The 18,127-nt window shown below is 49.6% G+C and overlaps 8 protein-coding genes across 8 annotated transcripts; 3 read left to right on the forward strand and 5 right to left on the reverse strand.

Annotated features, from left to right (window-relative positions):
- Positions 1–88: 88 nt before the first annotated feature.
- On the reverse strand, positions 89–2,718 carry COCVIDRAFT_30260 (hypothetical protein; the record flags this gene model as incomplete). The annotated part of the gene is made up of 3 exons (XM_014696881.1): positions 89–2,416; positions 2,473–2,646; positions 2,701–2,718. The coding sequence occupies 3 exons, from the start codon at positions 2,716–2,718 to the stop codon at positions 89–91; spliced, it is 2,520 nt and encodes an 839-aa protein (XP_014552367.1).
- Positions 2,719–3,049: 331 nt separating this feature from the next.
- Positions 3,050–5,892, forward strand: COCVIDRAFT_30261 (hypothetical protein; the record flags this gene model as incomplete). The annotated part of the gene is made up of 2 exons (XM_014696882.1): positions 3,050–5,236; positions 5,296–5,892. The coding sequence occupies 2 exons, from the start codon at positions 3,050–3,052 to the stop codon at positions 5,890–5,892; spliced, it is 2,784 nt and encodes a 927-aa protein (XP_014552368.1).
- Positions 5,893–6,266: 374 nt separating this feature from the next.
- On the reverse strand, positions 6,267–6,865 carry COCVIDRAFT_110532 (hypothetical protein; the record flags this gene model as incomplete). The annotated part of the gene is made up of 3 exons (XM_014696883.1): positions 6,267–6,337; positions 6,473–6,575; positions 6,716–6,865. The coding sequence occupies 3 exons, from the start codon at positions 6,863–6,865 to the stop codon at positions 6,267–6,269; spliced, it is 324 nt and encodes a 107-aa protein (XP_014552369.1).
- A 2,475-nt stretch (positions 6,866–9,340) lies between these two features.
- Positions 9,341–11,246, reverse strand: COCVIDRAFT_110519 (hypothetical protein; the record flags this gene model as incomplete). The annotated part of the gene is made up of 3 exons (XM_014696884.1): positions 9,341–9,887; positions 9,936–11,034; positions 11,084–11,246. 3 exons carry the CDS (start codon positions 11,244–11,246, stop codon positions 9,341–9,343), a joined length of 1,809 nt encoding a protein of 602 aa, XP_014552370.1.
- Positions 11,247–12,302: 1,056 nt separating this feature from the next.
- COCVIDRAFT_110524 (hypothetical protein) lies at positions 12,303–13,524 on the forward strand (the record flags this gene model as incomplete). Its single annotated transcript, XM_014696885.1, has 2 exons — positions 12,303–13,086; positions 13,139–13,524. 2 exons carry the CDS (start codon positions 12,303–12,305, stop codon positions 13,522–13,524), a joined length of 1,170 nt encoding a protein of 389 aa, XP_014552371.1.
- A 748-nt stretch (positions 13,525–14,272) lies between these two features.
- COCVIDRAFT_41480 (hypothetical protein) lies at positions 14,273–16,015 on the forward strand (the record flags this gene model as incomplete). The annotated part of the gene is made up of 1 exon (XM_014696886.1): positions 14,273–16,015. The coding sequence occupies one exon, from the start codon at positions 14,273–14,275 to the stop codon at positions 16,013–16,015; it is 1,743 nt and encodes a 580-aa protein (XP_014552372.1).
- A 73-nt stretch (positions 16,016–16,088) lies between these two features.
- On the reverse strand, positions 16,089–16,400 carry COCVIDRAFT_110498 (hypothetical protein; the record flags this gene model as incomplete). Its single annotated transcript, XM_014696887.1, has 1 exon — positions 16,089–16,400. The coding sequence occupies one exon, from the start codon at positions 16,398–16,400 to the stop codon at positions 16,089–16,091; it is 312 nt and encodes a 103-aa protein (XP_014552373.1).
- Positions 16,401–16,690: 290 nt separating this feature from the next.
- COCVIDRAFT_110558 (hypothetical protein) lies at positions 16,691–17,731 on the reverse strand (the record flags this gene model as incomplete). Its single annotated transcript, XM_014696888.1, has 3 exons — positions 16,691–17,166; positions 17,254–17,503; positions 17,570–17,731. 3 exons carry the CDS (start codon positions 17,729–17,731, stop codon positions 16,691–16,693), a joined length of 888 nt encoding a protein of 295 aa, XP_014552374.1.
- Between the last annotated feature and the right edge of the window lie 396 nt (positions 17,732–18,127).

An 18,127-nucleotide genomic window follows, 5' to 3' on the forward strand; every position in this document is an offset into this window, starting at 1 on the left:
AAAAGTGGTATCGACTGCTGAGTGGACCAGCCAGAAGTGTCCTCTGGAGCCACACCTGGGGACACAAAATGATATGAATTATGCCCATCTACCTCTTTTTGTTCCTCTTCGCTGCCCTCTTTTCGCCCCTAACATCCTTCTTCAACCTAGCATCAACCATCTTGTATTTGCCCTTGGTGCCCTTCGGTCTGTTCTTGATACCCTTGTTACCTCCTCTGGCCACAACGACACTGACCTTTTGCTTGGGCTTCTTCTTTGCCGCTCTCGACATTAATCGCGCAATACTCTGGGCCTTTTCCTTCTCTGTCATGCCCTCCTCGTCTGCCAAGAGAGCAGACTTCTTCTTGAGCTTCTCCAAGCGCTGGGCAGCCTTGAACTTCTTGCGGGCCTGTGCTTCACGGACCTTCTTGATAGGGCGAGCGTTCAGCGCGCGAAGCTTCTCTTTGATAGCTGCAGCTGCAGCTGCAGAAGTTGGGCGCTGTATCTTGGAATGCTTGTTTTCGTCGTCGAGGAACCAGTCGGGAAGACCGTCGACGTCACGATGTGAGTAACGGTTGAACGATTCATCTAGGAGGTCGTGTTTTGTTTTCTGACCGGTAGCCATCTGATGGGCGAGGGTCATGGCTTCTGCTGTGATGATGTCGATGTCTGGTTTGCCGTTTTTCATAGGCATCGAATCTTGTTCCCATTGTGTTTCGTCGCGCGCGACTTCCTCGATTTTGTCATCGTCCTCATCAGAGGACTCGTCATCGAAAGCTACTGCAGGAGAGGCGCTCTTCTTGCTCGTTCGGATTGACAGTGCCTTCTCTGATGCAGAAGGTGGTGTAGCCGACTCCTCCTTCATTTCGGTATCGCCTTCGACATCGATGCCGCTGTCGTCATCTTCCTCAAGGTCATCGAGGCCATCGATTCCCTTGAAAATGTCTTGATCAAAGAAGCGCTCGGCACGCTTGGTAAGACCTCGCTTGGACTGTCCGTCGCGATCGAGATCAGTAATTAGCTCTTTGGGCCCTTCCTCTTCGTCGCTGCTCCAGTCACTGTCGGCGTCTTGTACAAGCTCTTCGTCGTCACTTTGTTCTTTGTCCTCATCAGAGAAACCGTTCCATTCACCGTCATCGTCTTGTTTCCTGGCGCGTTTTGCCCGGTACTTGGCATCGCGAGCAGATCTTTGCTCGACGTACTCGCCATACATAGCGTCTAGGTCTCGTTCGAGATAGTCTTCTTCTTCGTCGGTTTCAAGTTCTTCCTCAGCCTCTTCCGGCTTCTCTTTCTCGACAATCTGCACCATCTTTCCTTTAGCAATCTTGTTCAGAGCACCGGCCTTATCGACAGCTTTCAAACCAAACATGGCATCATCGCCGGTAGGTCCAACCTGCTCCAAACCGATGTCAAACGGCGTTGCCATGTTCATTTGTAGTCGAGTAATCTCCTTCTGTCTTCGCTCATTCTCTGCGCGACGCTGTTTCTTTTTCGCCTTTGTATCCTTCTCTTTCAAGCGTTCCAACTCTTCCTGAATTTGCATCTCTTCGTCCATAGACTCGATCTCGGCAACTTCCTCGCCCTCTTGCGCTTCTTTGGCCTTGGCCTCATCGGCCTTGTCCTTCTTCGACGCAAATCCAAAGATTTCGCGCACTTTAAGTCGCCAGCGGAGAAGGCGCTTGAAGTCGGCTCGTCCCAAGACCTTGAGATCTGCGCAGCAGTCTCTGATTTCCTTTGTGGTTTCTGGAAGCTTGTCGATGGTGGCGATGGCAATGTCGCCGTTCGGCTTTTGTTCGAAACTCAGCTTGTTCAGGCCACCGAGCATGGCAATGGGATCGGTGGTTTGAATGAAGTCGGATACCGGAGCCTCCTTGAACTGTGTCCAATCTCCTTCCTCGTAACCCTCACGCTTCCTCTTCTTCACTTCGGGCTTGAACACCTTTGCTTCGTTGTTAGGCGTGGGATCTGCGAGCTCGGCGAAAACGCTGCGAGCATCGAGGAACTTAGGGTCAAGATGCTTTGGGGCCTTGTAGCCACGGCAGACAACGAAGATTTCGGCTGAGACATTTCGGGAAGATGGCGGCTTCGTTGCCTCGACTTTAGTGAAGAGCTGGTTGAAAACCCAGAGCAGTGAATTGTAATCTTTTGATCTGAAGACCTTGGTAACAAAAGTTCCGCCTTCGACTAAAAACTCAGTCGCCAATTTCATGGATTGCAGCACAAGTTCGGCCTGGGTAAAAGCATCCTGGACCCACGCAGTTCCGACGTTGGGCGCACCATCGTGAAGGACTGTATCGCACTTGAGATGCTTAAGGTGCTGGCGCAGCGTCGCTCGGCACTTGTCTGTTGTGATATCGCTCTGGAAGGTGATGCATCGTGGGATAGGCTTGATTGGGGCGAGATCGACACCGACAATGAGGGAGTTTGCGGGCATCACCTGGAGGTGTCAGTATAAAGTCTGGCGCATGGTTTCTTAAGGAAAAAAAATCGCACCTCGGAAGCGACTTGACACCATGATCCTGGCGCGGCGCAAAGATCAATTAAGACCTTGCTCTTTTCTAAAAAGTTGTACTTTTTATTCAGTTGGATCAACTTGAAGGCAGCACGCGCGCGGTAGCCCTTTTCTTTGGCGAGCTTGTACCACTTGTCGAGACGACCTTTTCCGTGCTGTTTTTCTATTAGCAAATATCCATTGTATGTTTCGAATTATTCCTTGCGCACCTTCTTTTGGATCGCCATGGCTGCGGTTTGGGGTTGTCGTGATGGCGCGGGCAAAAAGTTCGCCAAAGTAAATTTTGGGATGCGCGGCGCTATTGCTGGGCGGTGGCAGAATCTCCTACGCGCAGTCTGAAGCACACTAGGGCAGAGTAAAGCACGCTAGTACCGTGTAGTGCACGGGACATGTAGCATGCGTCATGGCCACCCGGCCGGCCAGCCAGCCAGTTCGACGCGTGCCTGGGCCACCACATGAGGATGAAGGTAAACCGCCAGCTGCACATGTCGTGTCTGTGTCCATAACAAAAGATAGAGGCCTCTCCGCCTACTCGGCTTTTTCTCCCGTGCTGCAGGCATGATTCCACGCAAGAAGTCTAAGCCAAGTACACAGGCCCCTGCCGATACTACCTCAGACCAGCATGTAGCCGACTCGACATCTTCAGTCGGTACAACGACACCTACCTCCACCGGCTCACTAACCCCCCGCGGCAGCAGATGGCTATCAGGGTCGGGTAGCTGGCGGTCCAAGGCACCAGCCATAGTCCAAACTGCAAAGGAGAGCATCGGTGTCAGCGGGGGCGCAACCAACGAGCTGCCGGGCGAGGAAGCGAAGAAGCCCCAGGATGAGTCGCCTAAGAAGTTCCTCACCAAGCGCAGTTCGAGCAAGAGCGACGTCATACCTGCTGCCATCACACAGGTCAACGTCTCTTCAGACGGTCTAGTCGAAGACATGCCGAAACCAACCCCGAAGCAAGAGAGCGTCGAAGAACCACCTACACCCACGACCGTCGACGAGCCTCCATTGCCTCCCGAACCGTCTGCGTCACAGGCCGCTGCCGCTGCCGCTGCAAGTACATGGGGATGGAGAAGTTGGTGGTCGCGGCCAGATGGATATACTGAAGCTGGGAAAGCCACCACTGAGGCAAAGGCGACTGTCGAAGCGGCCTCTACCACCCCATTACCTGGACCTACCCCCTCAGAAGAGCCAGATGCTCAGGCCAAGGGCTTGGACACTATCAAAACACAAGCAAAGACTGATGAGAATGGAGATACTGAAATGAAGGATGCTCCTGAACCACCATCTACCCAAGAAGCACAAACCGAAGCCCCGCCCTCTACTGCCAAACGCTTAGCAAAGGCTACTTCTGGATCTTGGTTCTGGATGTGGAGTAGTGCACAGAATGCTCAGGCCAATTCGCCTCCTGTTGAGCCGCCACCTCAAGAAGCTGGCTCACAAATTCCAGATCAGACATCTCAGCCAGCCCCTCAAGCACCGACCGAGATAGCTCAACCGGCCAAGACGACTGAGATAGCACCTGCTCAGCAAGCACCTACCCAAGAGACACCTGCTGCTGCTGAACCTGTTACTGCAGAGCCTGCTGCACCGAATGATGCTGGCCCTACCGCACAAGCGTCGAAACCCTTGAAACCATCGGCTTGGGCATTTTGGTATAGAGGCAAGCCAGAAGATGACAAGAAGCCGGGCGATACTGGACCACAAAAGCATGTGGGTGAGGTAGCTGTCTTCGATACCCCTTCGCAATCGCACCCCGAGGCTGCACAGTTCAACGAGCAGGAACAGTCAAATTCTGAGCAAGAACCCCCTAAAGAACCGCAAAAACCAGTCGAGGAGAAACCCATACCTAGGAAATCATTTCCATCACTACGAGGCCGCCCAAAGACAAAGACTGCAGCCAAAGACACGCCAGCAGATACTCCTAGTTCCAGCAAAGCAAATACTCCAACTAAGACCTCTCCAGTGCGTGAGCCTACAAAATCCGAGACAGCTCCCGCTTCCCAGCCCGCCCCAAAACAGACCGGCAAGGGCAAACAGGAACCACCAAATCTTTTGTTGCCAGAGTTTAGAAATACTTACCAAATGGTGCAGCAGCCAAATTTCTGGAAACAAATTCGCCAATACTTCCTTGGAGGCGAGGCTGGAGCCCCTCATCTGCACATTAACCCTGCGCCGCCAAAGATCAAGAAGGCGGTAGCCATTGGTGTTCATGGTTTCTTCCCTGCACCCATTATCCAAAAAGTGTTGGGTCAGCCTACCGGTACATCGATCCGGTTCGCAAATGCTGCAGCAGCAGCTATCAAAGACTGGACCGAGGCGCGTGGGTACACACCAGAGATTGAGCAGATTGCGTTGGAAGGTGAAGGCTTCATTGCTGAGCGTGTCAATTCCTTGTGGAAGCTACTACTCAATTGGATTGACCACATCAAACAAGCAGACTTCATTCTCGTGGCATGCCACTCCCAGGGCGTACCAGTTGCAATGATGCTTGTGGCCAAGCTGATCCAGTTTGGTTGTGTCAATGCTACAAGAATCGGAGTGTGTGCCATGGCTGGTATCAACATGGGCCCCTTTATTGAGTATAAAACCAAATACTTTGGTCCCACGGCTGCAGAGCTCTTTGAGTTTACGAACCCTAAGAGTCTTGTCAGCCAGATGTACCTCGCTGCCCTGGATGAGGTTCTGAGATCTGGAGTGCGTATACTGTACGTTGGCAGCATCGACGACCAACTGGTATCACTCGAAGTATGATATGCCCTTATCCCCTGTGAGAAGCCAAATGCTAATTCAATGCCCCATTTCAGTCGTCCACATTCTCAACCCTTTCACATCCCTACATCTACCGTGCCGTCTTTGTAGACGGCCGTATACACGCCCCTGACTTCCTCACCCACCTTGTCGGCTTCACACTCAAACTACGCAACCTGGGGCTTCCCGACCACGGGCTCATCCGCGAACTCTCGCCTGCACTAGCTGGTTCACTCTACGGCGGCGAAGGCCACTCCCGCGTCTACGAGGACCCGGCCGTATACGCCCTTGCCGTCCAACACGCCCTCGAAACAACGTCTCTCCCCATCCCCTCAAGCAAAGAGCGTCCTTCGACTGCGGGAAGTTTCCAAGGCATCAACATTCCTATTATCGGAGAGAAACTGAGCATGGGCAAGAAGGAAGATGTGTTCAAGCTTAGAGTCCAAGAATACGAACCAAGTGGCAGTTCGACAAATCCAAATCCCTTTTTTCTGCCTTGGGCTATGAGAGGTTTGCTGGAGGAGGATGTTGTGAAGAAGGAGCTTGGGCATGAGGTCGAGAGCTTACTTGGTCTGTTTGAAAAATGGAAACCTACGGGCAAGCAGTTGAAGGATGTCAAGTTTAGACTTGAGGGGGTGAGGAGTAAGTTGTAAATGACTTCTTCGGTTTTTTTCTTCATATCCTAGAGTGGATTCTAGCGTGTCGTATATAGAGATTTCCAGCATTTTGGGGGATTGGACATGAGGAGTTTTTATTTTATGTGGGTAGGGAAGGGGGCGTTGACACGAGATACCATGAACTTGTATGGCATTATCTCTTGATGAATAAAAGCGTGATCTTGTCATGCTTTAGGCATTGCTTCAATGTGGCACCTATCTTCTTACTGCCGTGAGGAACGCGTAGGTTCTTCGTCGTGTATGCTCTTGAAGTAAGAACAGGATTTCATGTCGAATTAGGCTATATTCCGCCCTTGTTTTCTTCTTCTCTTGTCCATCTACAAATACCCCTCAGTCCAAACGATGGGTCATTAGTTGTCGTCGTAGAAAATCTCCTTGTACCGATGTGTAACGTCCACCACTGCATTCGCTGCGTCGAAATCTGTTGTTACATTTCACATTAGCTTCTTCTTCCTCACAATTACGATATGATTTTTATCCGATACCAACATGCTGCATGGCAATTCCACCGAAGCAAAATCATAAAAAGGAAGGGGTGCAAAGAAAAACCACATACCAACACCCGTCCCAAAATCCGTCGCAGCCTGCACCTTGACGTGCAAATTCTGATCCACCTTTCCAATAATCTCTACTGCATGACCAACAGTGAGATGAGAATCCTGTCAATCCATGTCAACATTTCGTTCACCTAACCCCCTTCTCTTTCCCCTCTCTCTCTCTATCTCCTCTCTTTATCGCTCGTCTCGTCTTCCCTCGTCCTCCTCCATTCCCGGCTCCACAAAAAGGTGCGTGTACGTACCCGAGTCAAAATAACATCGATTTGACCTCCAGCATCGATCACGGCCGTTTCGCCGCGTAATTGCACAACCTTGCCCAGTATGCGTACGATGCGGTGTTGGAATTCGGAGAGGTGCGGGGCGATGATGCGGGGGGTTTGAGGGTGATCCATTTTCGTTTTTTGGGGGGTTATGAAAAGTCTGGCGGGTGGATCTGGGGGGTTGGTGGATGAGGGAGAGGAGGGAATTGGTAGGTGTTGTGTGTGAGGGGCAGGGATGACGGGTGGCGGTGATGCTTGGGTTGAGGGCTTGGGTTGAGGGCTTGACGCGTCGCGTTGTCGGTGGGGTTACTAGCGTTGTTGCGCTGGCACGTGACGCATGGGTGACTAGAGGATTACTTTTGAGTGCATTTTGGGCAAAATGGCTGCAAAATTTTGGGGCCATTCTTGCGGTCAAAGAGGGAAAGGAGAACAAAACGGTTCCGTCGACGATTTCAGGTTTGTTCTTAAGAGGTATGTATCAGTAGTAGGTTAATGAATTGCGCACTCGGGGGCTTGTTGTACAATATCGTAGTGTCTTAGTCTATACCCTTCTATATTCGTACCCAAAGAAAGTAGTAACAAGAAATTAATACAAAATTCTCTCCCATAATTCAGTCTCTTCTATAGCGCTAATACCGTCTTATCTCTGTTATTTCCTAGTTTTTCTTGTCAGTGTCTCCTTGGTGATAAGATGGGAAGTACCGGCGAGGACTCCGGTGCACTTGTGTATGTTGGATTGTATTGAAGTCAAGTTTGATGTTACATAATGAAAGAGGAGGGGAAAGAGAGAAAAGAGGGAATAGTAATTGCAATCCGGGTTACTGGACTTGTCAGCCAAGGTCCGAGCGCTAGAGCAAAGGTGGAAAGTGTACCTTGGAGGACTGGGACGTGCTAGACTGTGATGAAGACTGAGTCTGAGACGAGGTTTTATCTTTTGCCTGACCCTGTGCCTGGGCTTGGGCAGCTGCTTGTGCAGGACCCAGAGGTGATGCGAAGACGGAGGGTATCATGTTTTGAATGGAGTATTGGCAAAACAAAAGTCCGGTAATCTTTCTTATTCTAAGTGCGTTGTGGTAGTTATGATAATATGCTGATGATGTATTCTTTCTTCAAGCCGTCCTTATCTCTTATATACGCTCTTAGGCCATACACGCGTCAGTGTCTAGTCTCACAAAAAAGACGGCAGAGACATTTTCACCACATGACGACTTCCTCATGAAGCATCAAAAGTGCATGTTTGTACCTCCGCGCGGTCCTCCGCAAAAATTTCCGAGGTAAGTAGTTGGCAAGCAAACTCAGCCTTGCAAATTAACCTAAAAAGACCTCGCTAATAAGCCCATGTGTTAGGCGTAGTTCATCGAGTAAGACGACAGCTTATGCATGATAGGGCTCTTGTCCAATAGGTTTGTGGGGCTACTTTTCGGAGGGCCAGTGTTTCGCTACGTCGCTTGGCTTAGCCTCACGGCAATGGGCGCCGTGCCTTCAGCCGCACGTCTTGGCCATGCTGACTGCCTGATTAGGCCCAAGGTCTTGCGGCTTCTAGGTTCTTAAGATAGACCCTTGTCAGAGCAACCCAAGGATCGGGCACAGGGCTGAACTTAAGTCCGAAGGAAGTGGCGCAGGTATGTGGCTCCCTCTGCCAAAACAAACTACACTGGAAGTAAAGTTGAAATATGGATTAACCAAAAGCAAGTCATGCAGGAAAAACCGGGTGCAAATTAATGAATGTATGGAAATTTCTACAGGTAGATATTGCACGGTAGTGAATACATACCTCTGCGATTGGGGCACATCTAGCGCAAAAAGGTAGCAGAGTGATAGGCTGTAAGCGGGATAACTGAGACTTTGATGACTGTGAATCCTATAGACCAGAGCTTTTATCCTATTTGTATAGCGAACGATGTCATAAATTCTGATCGTGATCGATTTGGTAGTGTACAACCCACTCTCTTTCCCCATCTCAAGTTCCGAAATGAAAAACCCGCGCTAGTGACGCACGAACACCCAACTCGTCTCCTCAACAGCACCCTCTTTCCAACAAAAACAAAGTTGCACCATTTCCTTGAAGAGCTCTGCGACAAAAAAAGCTGCTCCCCCGGGAAGGCTCGAACTTCCAACCTCCTGATAAGCTACATAATGCTGTAACAGTCAGACGCGCTAGCCAATTGCGCCACGGAGGATGGTGAGCTGGTGTTGCTCGTGGCTTATTGTCATGTGATTGATGAGATGAAGACAAAGTGTAGCGTTTCTGTACCCCAAAAATAAAAGAAGTAATACAAGGGTGGACGCGCAAAGGTGGTGTGCAAGTTTTCAATGGGTGGAGCGGGGGTAGGAAGTGGGTCTTGCTCGCTTACACGCAGCATGAGACGCCTCAGAACACCTTGGAGTATCTTAATGTATGACATTAGCCTGAATTGTGTCGCTACTCCTCATAGCTGTAGATACAAGCGTAGTGGTATCTGGGTATAAGAAAGAGTGCTCGCCAAGTTGCGCTGGTTGTGTGCAACCAAGTTGTAAACTTCGCTCGCTGTTCAGCAAGAGATATTCAGAAATGCTCCAATCTCGGCATCCATATTACGTCTGGGTCGGAAGCATGTATGGCATGTTCTACATGGTCTTTCGGCCTCTTTTCTTTTTCTCTTTCGATGGCGTGCTATCTGCGTTGGGTGCTTTTATCTTGAACTCGTCGCTCTCAAGATCAAGATAGCCGCGAAAGATGCTGATAGTGAAGAGATCCTTTGTATAGCATGTTATGCCGTCCTTGATCAACTTCTGTGCTTCTGGATCATCTTCGTAGTTGTTTGCAAGCACAATGTTGTCTCCGGTTGTATTCATCCTGGTAGATGTAACGTTTTTTGCACCTGCAGCTTTGCACACTGCTACGACTTCAGAGAATGACTCGTATACACCCCTGAGATTCTTTGTGAAATGAATAGTATAGCCTTCAAAAGGGGTTTGCGGCTGGCCAAACACATCATCAAATCTGAATCCCCATTCTTCTTCTTGCTTGGAAGTGGAAGGCTTGTAAGCAGATAAAGAGAGCAAGTGGCCCTCCTTTGCCGAGTCCAGAAGCCATGCATCCGTAACGATGGGAATCCCACGGGCAATGGCATACAGCACTTTCGTCTTCTTCTGAAGGTCGCCATCTCTGACACTACAACTAATCAGTAAACTCCAGGCTTCGAACTGCACTTGAGCTTACCATAGTATGTTGAATTCGTCAGTCAGTTTTTCTACATATGTTCCTCCTTGTTTCTTGAGTAATTTGACTGCCTGACTTGATTTCGTAATGGTAGAGTTACTGGAGGCTACCCTTGGTGGATGCCCATCGTAAGCTTCCGTTGTGGCGCATGTTGACTCCTGCGTGCTCTGAGGAGATCGCATCAAATCTGCTTTTTCTGCCTCATCGAGTGCTTCCGTGCGAGACGTACTCATTGGACGCTTCTTTCCTTTCTTGTTAGACTTTTGGGATGTTGTGTCAATGCTGCCCAGTCGAGCATCTCGTGTATCTTCATCGTTATTCATCTTTGTACGTTTGACACCCACTACGAGTGTTTCTTGTTCAAACTTCGAACTCTCTCGCAGAGCGGAAGTGCTGCGCTTTTTGGTTGATTTCGGAGGAATCTGTACTTGCGGAGAACTTTTGTCGGCCGTACGAAGTGGAGTCCTGGTTTTGTTCGTAACTGAATCGATAGCTGGCACTTCGGTTGATTGAAGAACATTCGTGTTCTGGGATTCACTTGTTCGAGCTGTAGAAAAGGTCTCTGATACTGGCTCTGGTTCTAGCTCTTGTTCACGTGACAAAGTTCGCGTCTCTTTTGTCGGCCCGCTCGTATCATTAGCAAAGTTGGGTGGGTTGATATCTGCAGCCAATGAAGCTGATACGCTATTGACTCGAGCTGCTGTCGGGGTCTCTTGAACCACAAAAGATTGTTGTTGTGGAAGCTGCGGAGTTGCCCGAAGCCGGAAATGGCGATTTTCAGTTCTGGTGACAGGCTTAGACTCAGTCAAACCTTCATCTTCGGTTTCATCTTCTGGAGTTTCAGCTATGCGACGAGCATTAGGAACTGCCGATGAGTCGACTTGGACCTCGGATTCGGTCCATTGGCAGGTGAAAGTTGATTCTAAGGAGGACAGATTCAGTATGTCGCCATGGCGGAGGAAGATTGCTTCCGAGTGGTTGTCAGTGCGTGGCTGTAACTCGAACTTGGCGAACGACGGAGATGGCGTATGTGATTGACCAGGTATAATAGTCAACTTTTCGTTGACAGCTTCCAACTTGACTCCAAAAGGTCCGGCGACTAGCAATGTAAGCGCATGCGTACAAAACCTGAGGATGGAAGAACATACTGATCCGGCCAAGTTCCCGTTGCATGCGTGGATCTAATCCGCGCACTACTTCAGCATGATTGGATTCTGCACTCACAATTATGTGAGCGATGCCTTCATTCGGCAAGTTGAATTCGTTTGATCCAGGGGCAACAGTAGTGCTCGACGAGACCAGCGTCCACATTGTCGGAGTCGTTGGACGCGTTGTGGCGAGATTAGATAGAACGCGTGGTCACGTTTGTGAAGTTCAGAACACTTAAGCTAGCGATGGCGTGCAGGATAAGTGGGTGGCGATTGCTCTGATTGGCTCATGATAGCATTGTGCATATCATCCCTGCGTCTCGGAGAACCGTACCCTCATCCACACATATGTATGCTGCAAAGACCACATGTGCGTTCGGTGTCTTGATCACAGAGTTATTAGCGTCTTGCCTAGTACATGCAAGATATGTGGTGCAGTCACTACTGACCTCGATGTCACTTGTCACCAGCGCTCCGGGATCCGGAGGGTTTCAGAGCATGGGTAGGGTCTAAGTCGAAGAACAATACTAAGGAATTCTACGCTATCTTATCTTCGCTTCCATCTGCGCCTCAAACAGCAAAAGCGATGGCTTCTAATAAATTCTTAGGCGACCTTGCGACTTGTAGTGAGACAGGAGAAGTACAACAGTAGAACATTGGCTCTGCGTCACCGAACTGGAACTTGTCACAGTCAGTAACTCGACGCACACAGCCGCCGGGACCACGAACAATAGTAAGAGTATCGAAATCTCCAAGACCGCCTTTTCACCTTGACTCTAGACCTTGGAGTGGTGAGTCGAGGTGGCCGGTCACTCCCATGTTGTCACTATGGTTGCTATTATCCATCCAAGAACCAAACGCGCCTCGTCCACTCACCCTATCAACGACAATATTTAGCGACAACATTCATCAAGAAAAAAATCGTTGCCTGTTAGCTATTATACATGCTGCCTCGCGCAGTGTATATCTCTCGTTGCTACGGGATCCTCTCATTCTTCTCAGCCGCCGCTCGTCACTGCTATCATTCCTCCGAGCCTTATAAGGTCCCAACTTCAATACCACGATTCAAGTTACACAACCCCGCCTTTCGTGACTGTGTGACTGCCTTTTCTTGTTCTTATACCTATTCTCGTCCGCCTCAGTACTTGTCTCAAGGCATTTCCTCGAGAAGCCAAACGCGACAGCTCTCAAACGACAACACACACCAGTGCCAAGCATCATGGATGTTCCTATGGAGCATGTCCAAGTCCCACCGAACTTTGACCCCTGGCGTCAGAGTTTGAACATCACAGTCTCCGATGGCCAAGGCGGATGGGTTATTGTGACGAGAAACATGCAGGACCTTGACCAATATCGTTACTTTGGATTTCGCCTTGCAATCAGCTACGGAGCCGGATTCGGAGCATGTTTACTCCTTTTCCTGGTTCTCCTCATCACGACCAAGGCTGATCGACGAAAGTCCTCCATCTTCCTGCTCAATGCGGCTTGTGTATTCACCAATTGCACCCGTTGTCTGCTGTTCAGCACCTGGCTCACTGGTGAATTCTACAATCCCTATTCCGTTCTCAGCCAGGATTGGAGACGCATTACTAACGGAGACTTTGCCAACCATATTGCCATCAATGTCTTGGGTATCTTGGTCAACGCTCTGGTCTTCGCCTCGCTCAGTCTTCAAATTTGGACCGTCTGCGTCACCACACCACCTCTACAGCGAAACATCATCATGACTGTTACTATCATCATGGCTGGCGTCTCGTTTGGGTACAGAGTCGCTGCTGTGTACTACAATACCAAGTTGACATTGTCCTATCAACCCACAGACTCTATCGAGTACCTAGTATCGATTTCTTACATGCTTCAGACCGTTGCGATCTGGCTCTTCAGTTGCGTGTTTACCTGGAAGCTCGGCTATGCGATTATGCAGAGGCGTCGTCTCAACATGCCTCAATTTGGACCGATCCAGGTCGTCTTCATCATGGGCTGCCAGACCATGCTGGTTCCAGGTACGTTTATGATATATGTTTTAGCATCGGGACTCAACTGACATATTTGCAGCAATCTTTTCTTCGCTCCAGTTTGCAGCATTCCTTCCTGAGATTGTTACTCATGTCCTCACGGTCGTCTGCATCTTCCTTCCGCTATCGGCAATCTGGGCGGGAGTTGTGAACGACCAGGAACTTGCTTCCAGAGGGCCTGATGCTCATCAACGTCTTATCAGGAACGATTACTTCAATTCTGGATCTAGCGCTACCATGGTCGGGGGCTCTACTGTTTGCGACAAGAGTCGTCAGATGAGCGTGTGGTCTGATACGAAGAGCAAGGACATTGAGAGCATTCCGCTCAATCCTGGTGTACCTGCTCATAAGAGCATGAATAGCAACGAAATCGGGGTCGACCGCGACTTCAACGTCTCGCGCCACGATGCTGCTAATCGGGTCTAGCTGCTAATTCTGCAGCCTTTCTGAAGGCCAAGGTTTCCGTTTCACATTGAAACAGCGACTTCGACATCAGATATTTCTAGCATCAATATCGGGAGTCCATCATGGACGAGCTTTCACGTAATGTAAGAGCTCAATCCAAGCAGGTTGGGGCTTTTCAGGAAGCGAGCGAGTAATTTTTGTAATCACTCAAGACAGGGGTGATGATGGTTGGATATATCTACAGACATCGGGTTTCATGTATGCATTCCATATCCATACTGTCGGCATTTGATCCTGTCTTTTCTTTTCTTTACTTCTCTCTTAGGCATTTAGCCCACATCAGTAGGCAATGCCTCCTTCTTGATACTCACTATATACTTCATGATCCTATTGACACTTGAACTGCATCAATGGTGGTAAAATATTACTTGGTACATCGGATGCAAAACTAGATTTACTATGCTGGGGTTTAGAGTTGAGAATACGAATTCTCGGTTCCAATCTTTTCTCAAAAATAGCCCTCATATCGTGACCAGGCGATTGAGTTGAGTATGTCCTGGAACTATTCCTACATGTTGTATCTGGTATAAATTTTCTCAGAGTGATTGAGAGGGATATATGGGGACCCCAAGTTAGGGCGACGATGATGACTGGAGCAGCAGATGCGTTTCTCGGGCGGTTTGCACAAATCGTTTTCGAAACAGACTGACCCCACCACTGCACCCCAGTCCAATGACTTTCGACAACGGCACATTGCGGAGCACCTGTCATGCGTCTCATCGACACAAGAACACTCGAACTCGGATGGTTTAATGACAATGAAATCCCTGCCTATGCCATTCTCTCCCACACGTGGGGTTCAGATGAAGTCAGCCACCAAGAATATGTCTGGATCAATAGAGCTCGGAAACTCTCCGCATCGTCGTTGCCAGCCTCTCTATCACAGAACGAGCAACATGCGCAAACATCTCTCATGTTGGCCCTGGAGATGATGATCCGAGGAAACTCTGGGGCGCTCTCAGGAACCATGTCGGAAAGCGATCTCATGAAGCGTGTTGGCTACAGCAAAATCATCAATGCAGCCGAGCAAGCGCGGGGCCAGGGCTGCAACTATCTCTGGGTAGACACATGCTGTATAGACAAGACATCAAGCGCCGAGCTGCAAGAGGCCATTAATTCCATGTATCGTTGGTACAGGGACGCAGAAGTGTGCATCGTGTATCTTAGCGACATTGCCAAAAACCACGGCGACTTCAGGACCGCCTCAGAGATTGCGAGATGCGCTTTTGCGAATAGCAGATGGACGCAACGTGGATGGACTCTTCAAGAGCTTATAGCGCCTGTTGTATGCCGCTTCTACCTCCAGGATTGGACATTGATGGGCGAGAAGGTCGAGTTCTTGAAAGAGTTGTCGGATGTGACAAACATCCCGGTCCATATCCTTGAGGATTCCAGATCACTTAGTGAAGTTTCGGTAGCAGAAAGAATGTCTTGGGCTGCGCATCGTCAAAGCACGCGCATTGAGGATGTGGCATACAGCTTACTCGGTATCTTCGATATCCACATGCCGCTTTTGTATGGGGAAGGCGAAAAGGCCTTTATTCGGCTGCAGGAAGAGGTACTCAAAACGACCGATGACTACTCACTGTTCTCATGGCGTGCAAATGAGTCACGGCAGTCTACATATCGGGGCCTACTTGCACGAAGTCCGGCTGAGTTCCAGCACTGTCACTCCATCGAGCGCGAGAGCGTCATGTCCACCTTTCCCATCGCCTCGACGCCTATAGGTCTCTGTGTCCAGCTCGAGTTCCTACCGGATGCAAAAGACAAGAGCCGTGTGCTGGCTATGATCCGATCAAGCAATTCCATGAGCCAGCGCTTAGCCATCACACTGAAATGTCTAGATGGCGGCATGCAATACGCACGTGTCGACGCTGGAACCCTCACTGCAATTGATGACTGGCCAACAGGTCAACTAAAGACCATCTATGTCCGACAGAAACTCTCCATCCCCCCAAGTTTTACAACCACAGACTTCAAATGCTTCCACATCCAACGCCGGATATCAAACCAAATCACACCCGCCGTCCGCATAATCAGCGTTACACCCCGCCCTGCATGGGACGAAGCCTCACACGAGCTCCGCATCCCCGAAAACGTCACCGAGTTCTGGGGTGCCCTCCTCCTGCGCGTACAGTCAGCCACATATGCGCATTCCCTCAATTACCCAGTCGCCTTTGGCTTCAACCGCGCAACCAGCCACTACTGGTGCAAAGCCGTTTCCGTACCTCAACAATCACAGACGAGCTATGCAATCGGAACCTGGCCTCAAGCCGTCAAAACGCGAATCCCAGACTACGTGTACGACCCGTTACGCGGAAACGACGTGCGAAGCGATATGTTCCTCGTCGGCGATAGCGACTTAGCTATCAATATAAGTATTAGCGCTGGGTTATGTGGCGATGATATAGCACTGAAGGTTTATATCGATGGGCTGGTGCAATGGCAATGAAAACCTTTTACTTGTCAATATCTCCCCCTCCCCCCTCCCTTCCTCCTCTCCTTCAAATGAGACAGGGTCTCGTTCAGAACATCCCATTAGTCCTCCAATTCCCAATTCTATCGGCATATCTCTTTTCCACCTCGTCCACCCATACCATCTTGTAGTCCAGAGTCGCGTCCTGGATCTTGATCCACAGTCTCTCTAGTTCTATTTGGTATCGTTCGAGATCGGCGGTCCATCGGTTTTCTCGCTTCCAGGTGGTGTAGTTGAGTGGGAGCCTTTCTCGGAGGTTGGCGCGGTCGGTGGCGATTTTCATGCTGAGGGCTGTGATGCGTTTTTCGAGGGATTTGAGGATTGCGGCGGCGGCAGCTTCGTAAGGGGTTATGGAAGACATTGTAGATGGATATGGAGGTTATGGATAGAAGTGTAAAGAATGGACTGAAAGGATGATAACAACGTTGTTGTTTTGTTGTTTTGTTTCCGGATGACATGTTCGATAAGAGAAGTCGCTGAAGAAAAGGGAGAAAGTGCAGATATTACACATGCGATTGGAATTCAGATGAAAGGTACGTCCCGCATTCACAAATGCAGACTACATCCGTCATTACCTGTGACAAATACCCATTCAAACAAATACAAAATAACTCAAAAAACCTCCCAGAAAAACATACATAAGCCAAACACCTACTCCTTCCCCCCTCCCTCCTGCTGCAACGCCCACAATGCCCTCGGCCTACCCCCACCATCACAACTCGCAAACTTCCACCACGCCCAATTCACACTACCGGCCCCATTCACCAACCCCCACCTAACCAACCTCGGCATGGGCGGCCAATCCGCCCACTTACCCCCCTCATACTCTGCATCTAGGTTCATCAAGAAAAAAGGAACAACATCCAGCGTCCCCGCCTTCATCACCGTCTTCTTGCCCCAAGTCTTGAATACAGCGGCTGCGGCGTCTGCTTCGGGGGTGTTGGGCGCGGGGGCAGACGGGTGCGAGGAGAAAGAAGCGATGGTGCTGATTTCGCTGTGGAAATGGTGGGAGAAGGCTGGTTGGAAGGAGGACATGAGGGATTGGAGGTGTGTGCCGTTTAGAGCGGTGGGGGAGGGTAGGGTGGAGAGGTAGGAGGAGTATGCGGATAGGCCTTCTAAGAAGGATTCTGTATTTTTACTCTTCTTGTTAGACACGCTGTTCTTTTCATGCAGGAAAGAGAGACAGTAGGTAAGGGGGAGGAGAGATTTCTTACCGTGCTCTTTGTGCGTTTCTCCCCATATGTTCTTGTCGTTTAAGACTTGTTCGACAGCGGGGAATAACTCGGTTTCCTCGTCGTCGTGGTGCGATTTTACGAAGCGGAACCATGTCAGTGCGTAGCCTACGAATGCAGCTTTGTCGGTGTCTTTGACGAGGGGTGCTTGGAGGTAGATGGAGTTGTAGCCGCGGAGGATGGCGTTGTGGATGTGTGCCATGTGTGTGGCGCCGACGGTGAAAATGTCGGTCTAAGAGATGAAGAAATCAGTATAATTTTCCAGTAAGTGGGATTTTTTTTATTGAAAACAAAATACTTTTCCTGTCGCATGCTGTGGTGTAGTGATGAGTTCACATGGAGTATCGGCCCATGGGCTGCTGACGGATGTCATGTTTGTTTCAGGAGAAGGTAGAAAATATTGAATTGATATGGCAAGGACTAAGAGTAAGTAGAAGGAGGCGGTAGTGACGCTGGGCATCGTGAAGACTTGGAAATACTCACTCTTTAGAGATAAATGATTATATATGAACTTTTGTGATTGGAGCATGCACAAAGCAACATGCACGAAGCAGCATTAGTGTGCGTCGCGAAAGTGGTCCGTGGTGGCGTGAGTATGAGGCGATTTTGGGCACTCTCAAATCAGCTCTCAATGATTTCATATTAGGAGACGTCTCTAGCTGGATTCATCTCCTTCAGAGTTGTCACGAATTGCGATGCTAAAGAACCTTTACAAAGGTAGTATGAGTGCTCACGTAACATCAAAGTAACATTACTTCAACCACCTCATTACACGAGGTGCATTGGTTACGTGCTGAAAATGTAAAAAGAATACAAAACTACGCGAATCGAGACGCTCAGGGTCTCTTCTGGTATC

This window comes from Bipolaris victoriae, assembly GCF_000527765.1.
Source record: "Bipolaris victoriae FI3 unplaced genomic scaffold scaffold_111, whole genome shotgun sequence".
Classification (NCBI taxonomy): domain Eukaryota; kingdom Fungi; phylum Ascomycota; class Dothideomycetes; order Pleosporales; family Pleosporaceae; genus Bipolaris; species Bipolaris victoriae.